The sequence below is a fragment of the Monoraphidium neglectum genome, assembly GCF_000611645.1.
Source record: "Monoraphidium neglectum strain SAG 48.87 unplaced genomic scaffold scaffold00797, whole genome shotgun sequence".
NCBI lineage: Eukaryota > Viridiplantae > Chlorophyta > Chlorophyceae > Sphaeropleales > Selenastraceae > Monoraphidium > Monoraphidium neglectum.
The window spans coordinates 1-20246 of record NW_014012831.1 but is presented as its reverse complement, the minus strand read 5'-3'; the positions used below and the strand labels follow the sequence as shown (position 1 = coordinate 20246).

Sequence of the window (20246 nt, the reverse complement as noted above, 5' to 3'; positions counted from 1 at the left end):
GGGGGGGGCGCATGCGGGGGGGCGAGAGGCAGGGGACCTGCGAGAGGTTGGGGACCGGGCGGCGTTCGCCCTCGGGGACAGCCTTGCTGCTTCTGCACGCGCAGCACCACGGCATCCCTGCAGCACTTCGCTCATCTCCTCCTCACTTGTCTGCCCCAGAAACACATGCACACGCTTGCATGCGCACGCACGCACGCACGCGCGCACACACACACACACAAACACACACACACCCAAACGCACACACACACACACACACACACACACACACACACACGCGCACACACACACGCACGCGCGCACGCGCGTGCGTGTGCGCGCGCACACACATATGAGCATGTGCCACTAGCATGATGAAATGCCGTCCACGCGCCTCCATCACCACCCAGATCGCCGTGCATTGGTACCCCAAATTCAAGGAAGGCTTCACCACCCAGCACCTACTGAGCGAAGGCCTCATGCGGGGTGAGCTAGCGCTGGATTCGGGAATCGGATTTGGATGGGAAGGCAGGCACATTTGCACCATTTCATATATCATTCCCGCTTTCTTGACTGCAACAAGCACACTACCTTGGCCCCGGCAGGAAGCAGTCCTAGTCAAGACAAGTACTCCCGCTCCCAACAGCTTCTGGCATTCAAGTAGCGGGCATGTTCCAGGAGGGCCCTCTATCCACACCATCCTGCTTCGAAACCCTGAACCCCGGCCTCGCCGTGCCCCTCGCTCACGCCCGCCATGACCAATTCTTGACCGATGCTTGGCCCCACAGAGGCGATCGCCGAGTACCAAGCCCTGCAGTCCGCGGCCGGCTACCGCCTGCCAGTCCGGGTGACGGAGGCGAACTCCATGTTCCACTGCGGACTGCCGGGCATGAGCAACGCGTTCGCGGCGGCGCTCTGGACTGCGGACTTCGCGTTTGAGATGGCGGCGTCAGGTGAGGGTTATCAGGAATGACTCGGCAGGGCAAGGGCAGGTGCTCTAGGGTGGGCCCGGGCTGCCCACAGGCGTCCTTGCAGTGCCCTTGCTGGCACACTGCACCGCAATCAACAACAGGTCTCTGAGCGGGCAACCTTGCGCTTGCCTGCCTGATTCACGCACGCCGCTTGCCCTCCCATCGCGCAATCGATGGCTGCTGCTGCCTGCCTGCTGAATCCAGACCCCCGACCGACCCGCCACCCCACAGGCGCCCCTGGCGTGCATCTTCATTGGGGCATTGCAGGCAGCCCCCCGGGCGGCCAGCAGCAGGGCGCCAAGGGCCGCGCCTTCTGGCCGTGCTATAACATGGCTGTGGAGACGCGCTATCGCAAAGGGGCGGACGGGGAAAGGGAGACATATCCAGAGGTGAGGGGGGGGCGGTTGGGTGTGCGCGAGGGGTTGAGCGGGCACAATTGTTTGATGCGGGAAGGAACGATGGATTGTAGATGGGTTGTAGATGGAACTGCCCCCGAGGAAGCGCCGCGCAAACGAACGCGGTCGCGGTGCGAGTGGGGGCAAGTGGAGGAAGGGCAGTCGCAGCTGTGACGGTCCTGCAGCTGCGCCGGGGCCCTTGATTTTTGCCGGCGCGCTGCTGTTAAAGCAGCCGCTTGTCCTACTCACACACCAATCGACTGATTGTGTGCGTTGGCTTGGTCATCCCGCCTCCCACATCTGCAGCAGGGCGGCCCTTGCTGCCCACTGGGTAAACGCCAGACCCCCTCCACTGACCCGTCCGACGCCTCTTGCCCGCGCAGGCCAAGGCGCCGTGGGCCGGCTACCTCCTCTTCGCCCGCGCGACCGCGGACGGCCCCGCGTTCCTCGCGCCCGTCTCCGCCGCCGAGGCCGGCGCCGGCTGCGACAAAGTGAAGCTCTGGGCCCTCGCGGCCCCCGGGGACGCGCCCGCGGGCGCGCCCGCGGACCAGATGCGGGCCGTCCTCTTAAACAAGGGCCCCGCGGGCGGCGCCTGCAAGGTGCGCCTGCGGCTCGCGGCGGGCGGCGGCGCGGACGCGGCGTACGGGGACGCGGCGCTGCAGTTCCTGCTGCCGCGCGGCGGCGCCGCCGGCCGCGCGGGCGCGGACGCGTTGGCGGCGCTGGCGGAGGGCTCGGGGTTCTGCGGGCGGGGCGGCTGCCCGGCCGCGGCCAGGGCGGCGGCGGGACCGCAGGGGCTGTCGGCGCAGGGCGCGGCGACGATGGGCGGGCAGTCCATAGGTTCGGATGGGGAGATGCAGCCATCGGACCCTGGGGTGTTCCAGGTCAGCGCGTCCCGTCTCAAGGATGGCGCCGTGGATTACACATTTGTACTGCCTGGGTCCAGCGGAGCTTTGCTCACAATGGAACAGCAGTAACAAACCATAACCAAAGGACACCTTCATACCGCAGCTTGGACATTGGGCTTTGGTGCTTCGTGCTGCACACAGCAGAATGGAAGCAATGGGGCCCTTGTATCATACCAGTGCACAGGCAGGGCTTACTCAAACAGTTGATAAACCAGCAACGATTGCCCAGATGCCAGAGGTGCAGCGCTGTTGATGTGAGGCAGGTGCAGCAGAACAATGCCGGTCCGTGTCCAAGAGACTGCTCTGCGCCATGCGTCCCTAACGGTCTGCGATCATGTGGGGGTTCCAAGGCCACCCCTGCTGCCCCTTTGGTGCGTGCTGCCGCCACTTGTCGTGTTGAACGGTTGTGGTGCAATTTAAGACACAGTTACAGTGCGCTGATACAATTTATATACAGTCACAAGCCCGCAGGCCCTTCGTGCTAGATCACGGGTTCGACGTTTCCTCGTCTGCAGCCATGCGTTCGAAACGCAGCCTCGAGGTTGATGAGGGGCAGGAGTACACCAACCATGCTAATGCAAGCAGTGGCGGCGCGGCGGACCATGGCAAGCGCGCGCGCACAGATGTGCTGCCCAGCGTCAGCGAGGCTGCCGAGGCAGAGCAGCAGGCCGCCGCTGAGCCCCCGTCACAGAGCCGCTTGCACGCAGATGCAGCAGCTGCCCCGCAGCCGCAGGCCCGCCCGGGGCGGGTGGCAGCGCAAGCCGCCAACGCGCGCATCAGGCGCTGCGCCGCCCTCGAGGAGCGGGAGGAGGCACTCGATGGCAGCAGAAGCACCGGGCGCAGCAACAGCAGCGGCAGGGGCGCATGCGACAGCGGCCTCACGCCTGATGCCAGCGGCGAGCCCAGCAGCGGGTCCGAGGATGATGGGGAGGAGCGGCCGGAGGGTGCAGGCAGGCATCGCGGCGGCGGCCCGTCGGCGCCGGAGCAGCAGGGAGGCGGAGCGGCGATGCAGCAGCCGCCGCAGCCCCGAGCACGTGGTGACGGCGCAGGGGAGGGTGCTGGTTTGTGGCCGGCGGTGAGTTTTCAATATCAAGCCTTTCAGATTGCTCAAGGGAGGCCTTGGGCGAGACGTCCGCGCGGTGTCAAGCGTGCTGCCCGCGCGCACCAATGCTGCTTCGTCCCAACCGCAACCCTCTGATGGCCTCACATCAAGCTTGCTGTGAACGCCCGCACATCTCAGTTCCAGGCTTTCAACGTGGACGACTGGGCTTGCGGGAAGTTGAAGATTCCCAAGGCCCTGGTGGCAGCATGGTTCCCAGGCACACCCTTACCATTTGACGTCAGCCTGCAGCTGGAGGTGGACGGGCAGCCCTGGGGGCCGCGCTTCGCCAGCCGCGTTGATGCCTCTCGCTGCCTAAGACAAGGACTGCGGTTCCCTGAGCTGGACGGCTGCCGCATGACCGCCTTTCGCCGCGCGGCGGGCCCGGCTGCTGCGTTGGATGTGCTCATGTCCAGTCTGAAAACAGGGGGAGCGGGGGTCCCCAAGCGACGTGCAACCACCCGGGCGCTGGATGCGCTCGATCTCGAAGAAGATGCCTGGCCAGTGGTGAGGCATTGGTTTTGAAAAGCTCAATTCCATGTCTCTGATGTTCAAACCAGAGTCTGGGTCGCCAAATATGCGAGGTATTGCAGCCGCTGGCAAGCCTTGCTGGACCTGCGTGGGTTGCCTCGGATACTATTCAACTATATGCACTTTGTGGCTGATTAGTTGCACTAAGCCGCTTGATATCAAAGTATTCTAACCAATCATCTGCATCATCTGCTGGTTGCTCAACGCACATGACCCAAGAACATCCGTATGACCGCTGCGGCCATGCGCACTCGGCGCGGCAGCCTCAGACTAACGTCAGCCATGGTGGCGGCCTGGTGGTCTGGCGCGTCCTTTCCGATTGCTATCAGAGCTCAAGTCATCGTGCACGGCCAGCCCCTTGGAGGGGCGCTGCGGGGGAGGATCGTTGTGCACAAACATCAGAATGATCGCCCCAGACAGTTCTGTCTTTGCACGTCTCCTGAACCACTGCCGCTGGCGCTCGGCTCCATCATCACCCGTTTCCGGCTGTCGGCCCCGGGCGTTATCGAGGTGCACGCAACAGGACCCACAGACGCGGCAGCTTGGAGCGCGCACACGGTGCCCGTTTGCCAGCAGCCGCCGCCGCCATCGCCGTCGCCGCCGCCGCCGCCGCCGCCGCCATCGCAGCAGCAGCAGCAGCAGCAGCAGCAGCAGCAGCAGCAGCAGCAGCAGCAGCAGCAGCAGCAGCAGCAGCAGCAGCAGCAGCAGCAGCAGCGTGGTGACAACCAGCAGGTGCAAGAGGGGCCCGGGGCAGCGCGGCCAGGCGCTGCCATCGGCGCGTTCAAGGTGGAGGACGCGGAGGGCAATGAAAGGGCCCAAGGTGCAGGCGCAGAAGAGGAGGCTCACGTGCCTACACCTCAACGTGGGCAAGAGGGTTCGCAGCCGCTGCCGAAGCAGCGGCAGAAGCAGCGGCAGAAGCAGCAGCAGAAGCAGCAGCAGCAGCAGCAGCAGCAGCAGCAGCAGCAGCAGCAGCTGCGACGGCAGCAGCAGCAGCAGCAGCAGCAGCGGCAGCGGCAGCGGCAGCAGCAGCAGCAGGGGCGGCGGCAGCTGCGACAGCAGCAGCACGTCCGGGAGGAAGTTGAAGGGGAGCAAGCAGCTGTGTTTGAGTTTGCCGTCGGCTCTGAAACCAAGGTCATCGGCAGCCAGGACAAAATTCAATCAGGCGCTGAGCTTGAGGAAGCCGAGCATCCAACTCAGTGGGGGCAGCAGGCCGCGAAGCAGAAGCTCGTGACGGAGGAGGAGGCATGGTTGCCGTCGCCACTACCGCTGGCGGGCCGGCAGGATGAGGGGCCGGCGGTAAGGCCAACAGCTGGGGACGCCGGCAGAGGCGGAGCGCAGCAGCCGGCCGTTGCTGTGGCCGGGCCGGGCGTGGCCGGCAACGGTGGCGGTGACGCCGCTGGTGCAGCAGTGTCTGCGGGGCTGATCGCTCTGGCCCTGCGCGACATCGCGGCACCACTCACCACGGCCCCGGACGCCCTTGCCGAGGCCGCAACCTCGGCATTTTTCGAGGTTGAGCGCGCTGCCGAGGCGCTGGGCCTGCCCGCCCCGCGCGTGGACGAGGTTTGCTGTGCGGTCGAGGGTGAGGCGAGGCGAGGTGCGGCTGGCTGCCACGCTTTTTTGGGGATGACGTACCGGCGGCTGCGGCGAGCCTGCAACGCGGGCAACGCGGCGGCGGCTCATGCATGGATGGACGAGATCGTGGCGCGCGGCGCTGTGGGGCAGTGAACGACAGGAAACAATTGTAGTTCGGCGGGGCGGCCGCCTGTCGCTGGGTGTTGCCGGAAGGCATCACGGCGGTTTGTGTGGTGAGGCATGGTAGGTCAACGGTCTCTTTGTTCACCGTACTGCTGCAGATTGGGGAAGCTGCTGCCCTGCTGCCTGTCTCGCGCAAGTGTCCGGCAGCCATTGTGACGTACGGGGTTTCGAGGTGATTGTGAGCCTGTCTATCCACATACACCCTGATTGCAAAAGTGTGCTGCGAGTGGCTTTTGACGAGTACCGACAGCGTGGCTGTCAAGACACCAGCAATATCAGAATTGGCAGTAGCAGCAGCCGCAGAAGCGGCAGCAGCGGCCCCAGCAGCAGCAGCAGCGGCAGCAGCAGCAGCAGCAGCAGCAGCAGCAGCAGCAGCAGCAGCAGCAGCAGCAAACAAGGGAAAGAACCTGATGGGTGTGCGACTGAGAGAGGAAATAGGTGACCCGCGCGGCTGGAATTCAGGCTGAGGTGGCACTGCGCCGTCTCGCATGATACTCAGTGATGTGCACTGGTTGTCTGGGCTAGCTGCAGGCGCACACCAGATTATCTGGTGCGGAGGAGCAGCAGGAAGGGCTTATTGGTCCGCAAGTCCCATGAGATGCTCCCCAGCAGTACAACTAACGCGCCGCCCGCTACCGGGCCTGCTGCCTTGCCAGAGCAGCAGCCGGCGCACCAGTTGGCGATCGCTTTGCATTGGCTGTCCTGCACGTCAGCCAAACGACACGTCAGCAGGGACACAGGCTGGGACATAGAACGCGGAGAGCCTGACGTGCTTTATATTAGGGAGGCAGTCAGCCCGTAGCTACCTGCTCTAGCCAGCCGCCTCTCTGCTGCCGTTGGGCCTCTCACTGGCGCGCATGCGCGCCTTTGCGCGCAGTGAGGATCAGCACACATTGGGGGCCTTCGTGCACGCCTGCTTTGAACGGCGCACGGTAGCCACCTGAACCTCAGTCACACAACGTTGGTGCTTCAGTGTACAATCCCAAGAGCCTGGATGGCTCCAGGAGCGGGCCACCGCGGGACGCTGTAACAATCCTAATCCTAATCCTAATCCACATGTTTGCTGCTGCTGTGGGCGCCTCCACTGCTGCGACATGTCGTTTGCACAAGAACTCAAACATTTCGCACTCGTCTTTGATTGAAGAGGTGGCTCCTTAGGGCCCTAGACGACCAGGCGGGCAGCGGCGGTAAGGGCAGCGCCTTGGGCCAACAGCGGACGCTTTGCTGTTGCCGCCTGCCCACAGATCAGTAGACGTCTGCTGGGATGGCTTGCTATCGACGCACGCCCATAGGCCAGTGGGTTTGCTAGGAAATGGTATGCGAGTCTGCGAGCATGCGGTAACAGCAAGCCATGCGCCATGCGCCCAAGGGGTCGCCTTCCCAGCATGCTGCACCTTTGCTACCTCTTCGGCGCGCGCTGCCTCCACTTGTCGCGATGAATGGTGGTGGTAGAAAGTCCCCCTTACAAAGCTGCTACAACTTTTTAAAGAGTCGCAAACCCGAAGGCCCTCCTTGTCAGATCACGGGTTCGAGGTTGCCTCATGTGTAGCCATGCGTTCCAAGCGCAGCCTCGAAATAGATGACGGGCAGGAAACTTCCACCCATGCCAAAGGCAACAGTAGTGGCGGCGCGGCGGACAATTGCAAGCGTTCGCGCGTGGACATGCTGCCCGGCGCCAGCCATGCAGTCGGGTCCCAGCACCAGGCCGCTGCCCAGCCCTCGTCACAGAGCCCCTTGCATGCAGATGCAGCAGCTCCCGCGCAGCCGCGAGCCCGCCCAGGGCGGAGGGCGGCGATGACTGCCAACGCACGCATCCGCCGCTGCGCCGCACTCGAGGCGCGGGAGGAGGCGCCGGCGCCCAATGGCAGCCAGGGCACCGGAGGCAGAAGCAGCGGCGACGGCGGCGGCGTTTGCGACAGCGGTCTTGCGCCTGATTGCAGCGGCGAGCCGAGCAGCGGGTCCGAGGATGATTTGGAGGGGCGGCCAGAGGGCGCAAGCGGGCGTCGCAACAGCGGCGCAGCGGCGCCTGAGCAGCGGGGTTATGGAGCGGCGCTGCAGCCGCCGCAGCCCGCAGCTCATGGTGGCGGCGCTGGAGAGGGCGCTGCTCTGTGGCAGTCGGTGAGAGTCCCAGAATCAAGCATTCAAAATTCCTTCATTGATGCTGTGGGGCAGGGACGAAGACAACAAGAGGCCAGGGGAGCAGAGATTATGGCAGAGATTATGGCAAAGATTGGAACAGTACGAGGCAGGGATTGGTTGCAGCAATGCCAAGCGCAGCGCACGCACGCACCAACGCCACTCTGTCCCGACTGCCTACCTCCACCGGCCCCATTCACACACACTCCACGCACCAAACCTGCTGTGGACGCCCGTGCATTGCAGTGCCAGAATTTCCAAACGTATAACTGGGATCTCGGATTGTTGAGGGTCCCCAAGGCCCTGGTGGCAGCATGGTTCCCAGGCACACCCTTACCATTTGACGTCAGCCTGCAACTGGAGGTGGACGGGCAGCCCTGGGGGCCGCGGTTTGCCAGCCGAATCAATGCTGCACACCGCCTAAGCCGAGGCCTGCGGTTCCCTGAGCTGGTCGGCTGTTGCGTCACCGCCTTTCGGCGCGCGGCGGGGCCGGCTGCGGCGATCGACGTGCTCGTGTCCAGCCTGCAAATGGGTGGAGCGGCGGGGCTTCCCCGGCGCCGTGCACCCTGGCGGGTGCTGGATACACTCGATCTGGAAGAAGATGCCTGGCCAGTGGTGAGGCGATCGAGGGATATAGATTCAAAACTCCAAGTTCCGTGTTGAGTTCCAATCTTTGTCGGGGTCTAATGTGTGACATGGCCAATGGCAAGCCTTGCAGGACTCGGGCTGCCTTGTATCTCTTGGTGGCTGCTTATTTGTGCTAAGCCGTTTGATCATATCCAAAGCTTCTGACCAACCCTCCACACCCGCCCCCGATTGCTCCCCGCACATAACATAACCCAAGAGGAAACTCTTCACCGCTCCCATCCAGCGCCATCGGCGCATGGACCTTCCGTCGGCCATGGTGGCGGCCTGGTGGCCCGGTGCCTCCTTTCCAATGGCTATCGCAGTGCAAGCCGTGGTGCACGGCCAGCCCCTTGGAGGGTTACTACAGGGAAAGATTGTTTCGCACAAACAAAGCAATATTCGCCCAAGTGTGTTTCGTCTTTGCACATCCCTTGGGCCAATGCCGCTGGCGCTCGGCTCTATCATCACCCGGTACCGGCATTCAGCGCCGGGCGTGATTGAGGTGCATGCAACAGAACCTGCAGACGCGGCAGCTGAGTGTGCATGCACGGCAGCTGAACACCAGCAGCCACCGCCAATGACGCCGTCGCCGCCGCCGCCGCCGCCGCCGCCGCCGCCGCAGCAGCAGCAGCAGCGGCGGCGGCGGCAGCAGCAGCTGCAGCAGCTGCAGCGGCGGCGGCGGCGGCGTGGTGACAGCGAGCAGGTGCAAGAGGAGCCGAGGGTGGCGCAGTCAGGCGCTTCCAACAGTGCTTCTGAGATGGATGAATCTGAGGGCATGGACACGGCCACAGGCGCAGACGCACAGCAACAGGCTCGCTTGCCTCCAGCTCAGGGGGGGCAGGAGGGCTCGCAGTCACCGCAGCGGCAGCAGCGGCAGCGGCGGCGGCGGCGGCAGCAGCAGCAGCAGCAGCAGCAGCACGGCAAGGAAGCGGAAGAAGAGCAGGCGACCGTGGTTGGCAGTGCTGGCCGCGTTGACGCCGTGGTTGCTGGCAGCCAGGACAGGATTCAGGGTGAAGGCCCTCTGCTTGAGGCTTGCCTGCCTCCAGCTCAGCGGGGCCGGCAGGGCATGCAGGAGCAGCTTGTGACAGAGGAGGAGGCGCTGCCTCCGCTGCCATCATCGCTGGCGCGCCGGCGTCGGGAGGGGCCAGCGGCGACGAGGAAAACTGTCAGGGGCGCCAAGCAAGCCAAGGCGCAGCGGCCTGCCATTGTTGTTGCCAGGCCCGGCGGGGCCGGCAGCGGCGGCGGTGGCGGCGGCGGCGGCGGCGGCGGCGGGGGTGCTGGTGCTGCAGTGTCTGCGGGCCTGATGGCTCTGGGCCTGCGCGAGATCGCGGCACCCCTCATCACCGCCCCGGACGCCCTGTCCGAGGCCGCAACGTCGGCCTTTGTCGAGGTTGAGCGCGCCGCGGAGGCTTTGGGCCTGCCCGCCGCGCGCATAAACCAGGTGTGCCGCGCGGTGGAGGCGGAGGCACGGCGGGGCGCGGCCGGCTGCCACGCTTTCTTGGGGATGACCTATCGGCGGCTGCGGCGCGCCTGCAACACGGGCGACGCGGAGGCGGCTCGCGAGTGGATGGATGAGATCATGGCACGTGGCGCTGACGCACGGTGATTGATGATGACAAATCATGATGTTGGGGTGTCAGTTGGCATTTAGGCGCAGGGCGTTGCTTATATACATTAAGGCAGGTTGCGGTAAGGCAGGGCAGTACAGCAGTGTCCAGTTGTCTGTGCTGCTTGAGACTGTAGCGATGCTGTCCTGCCTGTCGTGCACCAGTGCAAGACACGGGAAAGAAATAAGTGGGGGGCGGGTCGTAGGGTGACTAGGGCCTGGTTGCTGCTCCGCTCCGGTTGCTGTACGGGTTGCGCAGGCCCGGACAGCGATGCCGCGACCTGGCAGCCAGTATGACCTGGAGAGTTTTCAAGGTGTTGGGTGGCATGTCAACCAAAACTCACCCTGATCACGTTGCAGAAGCGTGCTGTGTGTGACTTTTGTGAGCGGCGACAGCAATTTTGTCAAACTGAACCACCATCGATGCCAACTGCGGCAGCAGTCATGAGCAGGAACCTGAGGTGTGCGGGCTGAGAAAAACAGTGCTGACGGTGAGCGGCTAGAGTCAAAATAGTTTGACGACTCAGTCCATAAAAAAACTGCTGAGGTGGTGTTGAGCCGTAGAGCAAATAAGATGCTCAGTGCGTGATGTGCACTGAGAGACTGGTCTGGGTGCAGCCAGCGGCTGCAAGCGCACATCGGTTTGCGGGTGCGTGCAGAGGGGCAGCAGCAAGGGCCGTGGCCACCTAGCACGTGTCTTGTGATGCCTGCCAGCAGTACAGTGCCACCTGCTATCAGGCCTGCTGCCTCACTGAAGCAGCAGCAAACGCTGCTGTTGGTGAGCGAGCGCTTACCTTTACTGTATGTCCTGCATGGCAGCCAGACGCCTCGGCAACGGGAAGGCAGGCAGACACACGAAAATGCGGAGCTTCACAAATCATGAGAGAATGTGTGTGTGTGTGTGTGTGTGTGTGTGTGTGTGTGTGTGTGTGTGTGTGTGTGTGTGTGTGTGTGTGTGTGTGTGTCTACAGAAGCTGTGTTCGCCACCTCTCTCCCGCCAACTGGATGCTCACACCTTCTGCACATGCCGACGGCGTCCGAGAGTCCCCCCTCGGCACACTATCTGACCTGCTTGAGAGGTGGGGCACCACCTGTGTTATTGCTGGCAACCATCCACTGCTGGCAGCGCGGGCGTGCCGCTTACCCTGGGGCTGCCCCCGCCTAGAGCCACAACACTGCCCACCCTTCAACTACACAGGGGTGCCCAAGGGTTTGCATAGTTTGGCTCCAACGTATTTCATATGCCACCTGAATGCCACCTTTTCTTCGGTGCTAGACTCCTTCGCAAGTACCAATTCTTACCAGACACAAACTTTATTGAATGTGAAAAGACCAGACTGATGGGCTCAACCGTCCAAAGCAATGACAGAACCGTCCAAGGCAGGGCTGCCAGGCTGCCAGAGCCGATGCCATGACCAGTGGGACGGTGCCGCATACATGGGGCCGGCGCTGCATGCATGGGGCCAGCCCCGCAGGGCGCTCACGCCGCGGAAAGTGCAGCCGACAGCCTGCAGGCGCCCCTGCACCACCACTTTTCCCCCGTAGGACAGCAGTCCATGCGCAAGAGTGCGGGCGCCAGAGGCGTTCAGTGATTCGCGAGGTGATTGGTCAGCCCAAGTCCTGATGGTTCACAAGAGCAGTGCCTGGTGCACAATGATTCGCAAATGTGGCCGTCGCGGCCTGTGAGGTGGCGTGAGAGCGTAAATACGGTTGGGTACTTTTGGCCATGACGGCTTGGCACACCACGCCAGCCACAAGGCAGCAGGCTCGTGGAGACAGCGCTCGCTTGCAAGACAACAGTGCGAGCGAGCATGTGCGTGTGTGCAGCGCTGGTACTGCTGTCGCGAGGAACAGATTCTTCCTGAAAAGGCTGCGTGCTGCGAGGTCGCGCGCCGCTGAAACCCAGCGGGCGTGGAGCTGAGCGCGCGCCGCCTTGGGGCCTTCAAGCATTGCGTTCGTGATGCGCGCACATTCAAAGATGCTTGTTTCACAAAGGCAAAAGAAGTTCGCAGGGACAGTGGACCGTCAGGCAATTGTCAAACAGCAGGGCAGCAGAGGGCCCACTGGATTCTAGAGTAGAGACTGATGAGCTGTGGTGCCTGGGTCTGGGCTGTGCAGGCCGCCCCAGATCACCGTTTGTGCCAACAGGCGGCTGCATGCGCAGGGCGTTGCCACGCGCGTCGGGCGCGCGTGCCCGGTACGCACGCATGTGCGTGTGTACGTGTGAGTGCGCGTTCATGCCGCATCGGCGCCATGAAAACGGGGCCGAGTCGCAAGAGCAGGTGAGCGGCACGACCTGGATGCGCACTGGTGCGATGCGTGAGACCCAGCTGCGAGGGGATCCACGCCAAGCACAATTTATGTACACAGTCAATACCTGACAGCGCCTCGCGCGTGCAACCCTCCAGAGTACACGACAGGGCGAGTCGCAGTGCGCCAGGCACGCTGACAGCCATCAGAGCTTCGGCGAGCCCGGCAGCAGGCACTGGCAACACAACCGTCAACATGTAGAGGATGTGTGCAGCGGTTGGGGCTGCAGGACACCAGCCAATGCAAACAACGACAAGCAGCAGCGACGCGCACGCGGGCCGCAGACAGCGGAAGGCAGAGGCACGCATGGGTGGGGGGAGCAACGGATCCCAGCAGTCGCGGCCGTGTAAACATTTGCAGCCGCGGCGGATGCAGGGCGGGAGCCCCTGCGTGCGTCAACAGGCGTGGCGTTCGAACAGAGAAGGGGGCCTCCCACGGCTGGGTGCCAGGGTGTGTGGCAAGTCCTGAGAGGGGCTGGCTCCAAGCCCGCGTGTCTGATTGGATGCGTGCTCCCATCCAATGGGTTGTGGGGGCTGCTGCAGGGCAGATGCTCGACAGGCTGGGGCTGGGATAGCCTGTGTCGGCGACACAGGTCCACGCCCGCATGCGGGGCACGTGGGCAGGGCGGGCCTGCGCTTGGTGCGCGCGTGCCGCCATGCGCATGATGGGTTGGAGTGCAAGGGATGGTGACTTTGTCGAAATCCCCGTCCGGCTCGCGAAATGGTGGATGCACACACGACACCTGCAGGTCTTGCGTTCGCACGCACCACGCCTGCGCAAGGGTGCAACGACCGAATCCCCGATAGGATATTCATATACGCATATGATATATATATCAAAGGAGTGGTGGCGCGCCGCAGGACCTTTGTAATGAACCGAGATACCGTGGCGTCCCAACAAATCCTGAGTAGGAAGACCTGCCCAGGGGTCCTCATGTCCCCCTGGACATATGCCGGTTGCAGCGCGACGCGTGCAGGGCATTGTGCCGAATGTGACACGGCCTGCAGCGGCACTCAACGCCCATGAACAAGAAGCCACAATTCTGAAAAAGGGCGCTGCTACGCGGTAGGCACCTGGCCAGCACCAACCGCCTCGCCGGCCCGCGCGTTCCAATGATCAGACACACACACACCCTGCTGGGGCTGCCGGCTGCGGCCGCCTGCTGGGCCGCCTTCCGCCGCCTCATGATGCTGATACCCCCACCGCATCGTCCCCAGGCCCCAGCATGAATGCCGGCTGCGCCGCGGGCACTCCCATGGCCACGTTGGCCCCGCTGCCGCTGTACTCTGCGCCACCGTATCCGTCCGCGCGCTGCGGCCGGGCCATGTGCCAAGAGGTGGCGAGGATGCCGACCGTGTGGGGGCGTGCGCGGAATACCTTCTTCTCCAGCCATTGGATGAGCGGGCTGGACTCCCACAGGCGGGCCAGGCTGATGCCTGCCTCGTAGTCCCAGAAGGTGCGGCCCTGGGCGAGTGCGGCAGACCACACATCGATGGTCCTGCATGACGTAGGAAGGCGGGACTTTGGGTGAGAAGTTCTGCGCTCTTTGCATTGTTGACGGCCCAGAGTGACTGGCAGCGGTCCTGGGCAAAGCAAGCAAAGTACACGGCAGCCACCCCCTTGCTGCCGGGCACCATGCATTACTCGTTCGCCACAAGATGGCTGTGACCTGGAGTTTTTTTTGGGGGGGGGGGGCGCACCTCTGGGCAAAGTCGCTCTTGCCCTTTGGCACATCCGCCAGCCTGTCCCAGAGCCGCACGCAGGGCACGCCCGCGTCCGCCGGAGAGTCCAGGCAGGGGCAGTCCAAGCCCTCGCAGCCAGACTGGACGGACTCGAAGTAGTCCGTGAAAAGACGAACGTGCCTGGAATTTTGCGCGAATAGGGGAATCAGATTTTGCAAGGCAGTGCTTATTTGTGATATGTCTGATATGCACGCTGTGTCTCGTCAGCGTTTGGGTTGGCTGGGAGCACATGAGAAGGTTCCTCAGTGGGATGCAAACTTCCCATTGGCTGCTGCCCTAGGCCGCTCGCGCCATCCTGGCCTTACTCATTTCCACAAACTTGGCCGCGGCCAGGGTGCCGGCGGTCAAAGGCTGCCAATCCGCTGCTGCGCACGCCCCCTAACCCCCCACATAATAAACGTCATGGTTGCGGACCCCTGCGACCCAGCACCCTCACCTCATGTACTCGCCAATGTTCTGCATTGGGTGGGGGTCGTAAGGCGGCAGGTGGGACCAAGAGTAGGCCACAGCGCGATCCACGATGGGCAGCCCAGCGTCAGAAAGAATCGGGGCAAACGCGCCCACGTGCTCCTCACTGCGGCGTAGATCGGAAAGTCAGTAGCATGTGTGTGTGTGTGTGTGTGTGTGTGTGTGTGTGTGTGTGTGTGTGTGTGTGTGTGTGTGTGTGTGTGTGTGTGTGTGGTGTGTATGCTTGTGCTTGTGCGGGTGTGCGGGTCCACCAGTTTGCGCGCCGGCACGTCACGTTTCATTAGGTTTGCATCGGCGTGCGAATGAGCACGCATGTGTTCGTGCACCCTCATGTGTGTTGTGTGCAGCGGTGCGTGTGCACTTGAACCAGACTTCAGACTGTTAGCCGCAACTACACCTGCAGCCCAGCTTCCCCGATTGCCTCGAAACACTGGCTGCTGCTCGGCTGCAACAGCTGCAACTTTGCACGCTCGACCCCCTGCGGCCCAGCACCCTGGGGCCGCCCCGCCCGCTCACATGGTGATTTCGGAGACACGTGCGGAGTAGAAGACAGGGCCCCCGTTTGACCCCAGCCGCGCAGATTTGACCACCAACAGGTCCCCCACGGCCACCATGTCCGCCCGCCGCGCAAACCCGCCGGGCGGCAGCTGCGTCGCGGCGGCGGAGAGCGGCAGCTCTGAGGCGGCGAGGTGGACGAGGTGCGTGGCGGTGGCCCGCAGCTTTGCAGGGCGGCCGGAGGCGTCGGTGTAGTGGAGGGCAACAAAGGGTTGCTGGGTGTCCTGCGAATGTAAGTACAAGAGCGGAGGTCGAAAATGGCGGCGTCAGCTTCCTCTTCACGGTAACCAAGGGGCGATGACGCGGCAGGGCCAGCGGGGGCCAGCCTGGACTCCAGGCAGACAGCAGGCTGTGTGCGCGGCCTTGAGCGCCGCTGGCTGTAGGCGACTGCGGGGCAACACTGCGTCGTATTGGTTCCCCAACTGCACCATTGCCTCCACAAGAGCACCCTGCACCTTCCCCGCAAACACTGCAGCTTCCTTGTTACTAACCGCGTCGGCATCGTGGTAGTTAAACACGTGGCACGCGCCCCTGACGTAAGTCTGGGCAGAATCCCTGTAGTCAACAGTAACCCGTGACTCGAACCCGGCCGGCTTCAGGCACTCGATGACATCACCGATGGCCAGTTCGCCCATGGTGACCAGCCGCGTTGGGGCACCGGTCACCGGGTCCATGAGTGTGACCATGGCGTCACCCGGGAAGCAGGCAGCCTCGACCGGAAAGCCGTCTTTGTACTTGCTGCAGTGTGGAAGGGGGAGGGACCACGGAGCCCAGGTGAGTGGGGCGGTGGCGGTGGTGCGGAGCAGCTTTTGAGCCGCTGCCCAGTTTTCCAGCAAACAGCAATCAACCAACCGCAATCAAGCCACGGCCGCGGTCCAGATGGTACTGCCAACCCCACGTGCGGCAAATCCCATGCCCAGGACGCCGAGGAAGCGGGAGCCCCAACCAGCAGCTTGCAAGCCATGAAAAACCACAAAACGCATGTCGTCGCCCCTTGGCTCACGACCGACTGGGCCCCCCCAGAGCGGCACTGCGCATCAGGCAAAGCGGGGGCCCTCACCGCTTGGGGTTGGCCTTCTGCACGCAGATCCCTGCCCACTGCAGCCTCGGGCCCGGCGCGCCGACCGAGTTGCAGAAGGCGTCCGCCACGACGCGCGCCTTCTGGGCCAGCGGCGTGTTGATGATGATGGCGCTGCAGATGTTGCGGCGGTGCCAGTTGGTGACCATCTGGCTGAGGAGGCCGGCGACGTTCTTCTCGGGATTAATGTCCAAAAGGACCTGCACCACGCCATAGGGCGTCCCCAGGGATGAGGCGTCCTGCGAGGGGTGCGACGGCGGAAGGTTGTTACGCGAAGGGGGGTTCAGGACAGGGTGCGGTTGTTTATTATATCAACAGTAAATCAGCACGCTTGCAGGACACGACACTCATGGGTGTGTTGGCTGCAGGAAGATTGTTGGCAGGCACTGGGTGAGGAGAAGGTGGCTGTGCTCTTCGGAGAGCGGCTCAGGGCTTGAGGGGGGGGTGGTGGTGGTGGTGGCAGCTGGCGCCGAACGGCACGATGGTCGGAGCCTGCGGGACACCGCGCCAACCAATGCAAGCAAGGCAGGCCCGGGCATGGTGGGGCCCGCCGGTCGGCCATGCGGGATGGACAAGCGGCCGCGCTGCTCTCGGGCTGCAGCGCCTGACTTGATCGCCCCCGAGCCCGCCCCTTGTCCGCGGCGCGCCGCGCGGGGACGCGCGCTCGACGCACCCGGCAGATCGGCGTCTTGCCGGCCAGCAGGATCGTCGTCGGGGCGGTGGCCCCGAACAAGTTGACCACGTCCCGGCCGCCCGCCACGAACTGGTCTTTCACAAACTGGTCCATGAGCCTGTAGATATTTGTGGCGTTGATGGCAACATTCGAGCACGAGGAGTTGTTTTCGGGGCTGAAGTAGGCGGACACCGACCACGCCACGCCGTTGGGGATGGTGGTCGGCCACGAGACCGGGCAGTAGCTGTCCCAAACGTCGCAGGTGGTTGGGGTAAAGCCGTTGCCTGCGGGCGCGCGGTTCACAGCGAAAGTGCGTTTGCAAACACATGTGCGCTTGTGTGCGTGCGTGGGAGACAGCGGCGCCCAAGGATGCCTACAGGAGCTCGCGTGGGCTGCCGACAACGTCAGGGACAAAAATCAGGCATGACGCGTGCCCAACTGCCATCGCAGGCGCGGGATGCCACGCGCTGAATGCCACCCGCAGTCCCATGCGGGCGCTTTTCCGGTGCCCCAGACAACCTGCAGCAGCCGCTCGCGCAGCCGAACGCCGCCTGGCTCACCCCTGACGCAGTTCTCCAGGCAGCCCCAGCAGGCGTCCTTGGTCACCACCAGCGTCGCGCGCGACCTGACCGGCCGCGCCGGCTCGGTGACGCCGGGCACGGTGCACTCGTTCTGGATGAAAAAGAAGGCAAACACGCGCCCATTGGTGGGCAGCGGCTCCACCGGGTAGTAGAGAAAGGTCAGGTTTCTGCGCGCCCCGGGCGCCGCCTCGCCAAACGGCCCGAGCGTCTCCACCCTGTATCCGTTCTGCAGGTTGAGGTCCGAGTTGGGGGTGAGCGTCGTGCGTATGGTGCCGTTCGCGGCGAGGCACGTGAGGATGGCCTTGTTGCGCTGGTTGTAGCGCGGCTGGATGACGTCCAGTAGCTCCGACTCAGTGATGCGGATGAAGGGGGATCTCGGAGGCCACTCCTTGCTCAGCAGCGGGGAGGTAGTCCTCTGGGAGGCTGCGGGGTTAAGTGGAAGGAGGGGGGGCAGCAGGATGGGACAGGCGAGAGAGGGGAGGCGGTCGGGGCCGCCTCCGCATACAGCGTTCGGATGCGGCACTGGCGGTTCCCTGCTACAAAGCGTGTCGCGCCGCACAGCACTGCCCAAAATGACACACTGAGCGCCGATCCCAGCGGTTTCTCAGTGGCCCCAGGCGGTGCGCGGCACCGTTTGAGGGACCGCATGCAAGTACGACTCAACCAACAGTGACGGGCCTGCGGCGACCGGGGTCGCACCTGGGATGCGCGGCTGACCGAGCGCCTGGGGCGTCACAGCGACACCCGAAGCCGCGGATGCTTGCTTGCTATCTGTTTGCGTGGGCGTGGCCGCGAGCTGAGAAGACGCCGGCTGCGCAGCGGCACTGGGGCCGGTGTCCGCGGTGGCTGGCGCCATGAGGCTGGCAACCAGGATCACCAGCACCGCACCGGCAAGCTGGCACCGGCCGCGAATGCGTTTGGATATCATTTGAGATGATTTTTCGGGCACTACACGGGCTACAGACAATTCGTGAGCAACCGCGTTCAACGTCCAGTGGTCGGAAGATAGTGAAAGATTTGATTGTGAGATAAGACGAATGCTACACAAAGCGAGCGAGGCAAGGGTGAGACGATGCGCGCAATGCACGGATCGCCGCAGGACGAGTCCGCGGTCACCTCGCTAGCCCCTTGCAGCGATGCCCAGTGTACGTCTGTGCAACGTGCCGAACAAGATGTGAAATCAGCGACGCGCTTGGGAAACTGGGACGGGATCTGCATACCAGAGTGCTCACCAGTGGCTTGGCTGACGGCCGGCGCACGTCTTAGGGCCAGGGACCCTTGGCAGGCCCTCTGAAACCACGACAATTGCCCAAGAGCAGTTTAGAGACTCTCATGCTGCCGTAACTTGCCATCGAGATGCTCAACCTATTACCATACCAAAGGGTGCTCCCCAGGTGCACCGCTTTACCTTTAAGCAGACCGCAGGCCTTTGACCCACACTGGCGACATCGGGGGCAGGGTGGCGGCAGGCGCACCCCCGCACCTTGCCAGCTCGAAGACACCCCGACCTGCAAACAGCAGCCGCGCTCCGATTGCGAGCCGTGGCGCAGCACCGCTGCCGTCCGGCCTGACACGTCCCCACTCAACTCGTCAACGCCCCTGGGCAGGTGCTGCCTTTTCCACCCTCACACCGGATGGGTTACTCTTCGAAAGTGCGCCTACGCCAGCACCAACAAGCCGCAACCCAACATCAAATCCGACGGCCCCGCGTCACGCCGCCGCGCCTTGCTGCTGCTGCAGCTCCTCCTGCTGCCGCTGCTGCTCCTGCTGCTGCTCCTGCTCCTGCTCCTGCTGCTCCTGATCCGCAGCCGTCTGCTGCTGCCTGAAGGCCTCAATCAGATCCTCGGGGTCGGCCGCCAGATCGACCTCCCCGCAGTCCGAAATAACGACCCTCTCGCCCGGCTCGCCGCCGTTGGAGCCGAGCCCCTCCAGCAGCGCCAGCGCGTCCCAGCCGGCCTCCACCTGCGCGCATGTGCACGTCCGAGGTTAGGGGCGAAAGACCTTTTCCGAGCACGCCCGGCTGCACACGCGCACGGCGTCACCATCATGCATTGCATCCCAACGAAAGCTGCACCAATTCCTACGACACGTCGAAAAAGCCTGCGCTTGCAGCCCCCCCCCCCCCCGGGCGGCCCCGGCGGCCTGGGGGCCCCAAGTGGGGCACCCCTCGGTCTGCGCCCCCGCGCCTCCTCCGGTGCCCGCTCACCTGCCCAAACACGACGTGCTTCCCGTCTAGGTGCGGCTGGGGGCCGAACGTGATGTAGAATTGGGAGCCGTTTGTGTCGGGGCCGGCGTTGGCCATTGCCAACACGCCGCGGCCGGAGTGGGTCCCCTGGAACGTCTCGTCCTGTAGATGAGGGGGCCCCGAGTGGGGGGACGGGCAGCACGGACGTGTGTGTGTGTGTGCGTGTGCGTGTGTGTGTGTGTGTGTGTGTGTGTGTGTGTGTGTGTGTCGCGGCAGTGCGCAGGGGGGGAGGAAGCGCAGTGGGGATGAGGAAGGGGACGGCAGGGAGCAGCATGGGGGGCGTCAGCTAGGCGCAGGAGGGAGAGTAGCGCCTGTGACGCAATGACCTCACGCCCCCGGACCGGCCCTGCACCCATGCGTGCAGCCGAAACCTGCGGCCCCTCGGACATGTGCAGCGCACTCCGCGCCAGCCGGCCGCCTTCACTGCCAGGCGCGCACCTGAGGCGCTGTGCGGCATGCAGCGCAGGGCGCGGCGGCGCGAGCTGGGGTGCGCACCTCAAAGGTCTCCCCGTAGATGGACTCTCCCCCCATGCCGTTGCCCTGGGTGATGTCACCACCCTGCGCCATGAACCTGGCGACAAGGGTGGGGG

The 20246-nt window shown here is 64.0% G+C and overlaps 4 protein-coding genes across 4 annotated transcripts; 2 read left to right on the top strand and 2 right to left on the bottom strand.

The window, feature by feature from the left end:
- Window positions 1–350: 350 nt before the first annotated feature.
- Window positions 351–5605, top strand: MNEG_5386 (hypothetical protein; the record flags this gene model as incomplete). The annotated part of the gene is made up of 5 exons (XM_014046141.1): window positions 351–465; window positions 768–932; window positions 1182–1339; window positions 1729–2226; window positions 4508–5605. The coding sequence occupies 5 exons, from the start codon at window positions 351–353 to the stop codon at window positions 5603–5605; spliced, it is 2034 nt and encodes a 677-aa protein (XP_013901595.1).
- A 3859-nt stretch (window positions 5606–9464) lies between these two features.
- Window positions 9465–10004, top strand: MNEG_5385 (hypothetical protein; the record flags this gene model as incomplete). The annotated part of the gene is made up of 1 exon (XM_014046140.1): window positions 9465–10004. One exon carries the CDS (start codon window positions 9465–9467, stop codon window positions 10002–10004), a length of 540 nt encoding a protein of 179 aa, XP_013901594.1.
- A 3492-nt stretch (window positions 10005–13496) lies between these two features.
- On the bottom strand, window positions 13497–18267 carry MNEG_5384 (hypothetical protein; the record flags this gene model as incomplete). Its single annotated transcript, XM_014046139.1, has 9 exons — window positions 13497–13812; window positions 14015–14176; window positions 14493–14630; window positions 15041–15303; window positions 15535–15817; window positions 16140–16396; window positions 16831–17114; window positions 17391–17834; window positions 18111–18267. The coding sequence occupies 9 exons, from the start codon at window positions 18265–18267 to the stop codon at window positions 13497–13499; spliced, it is 2304 nt and encodes a 767-aa protein (XP_013901593.1).
- Window positions 18268–19121: 854 nt separating this feature from the next.
- On the bottom strand, window positions 19122–20223 carry MNEG_5383 (hypothetical protein; the record flags this gene model as incomplete). Its single annotated transcript, XM_014046138.1, has 3 exons — window positions 19122–19373; window positions 19618–19758; window positions 20095–20223. The coding sequence occupies 3 exons, from the start codon at window positions 20221–20223 to the stop codon at window positions 19122–19124; spliced, it is 522 nt and encodes a 173-aa protein (XP_013901592.1).
- Window positions 20224–20246: the final 23 nt, after the last annotated feature.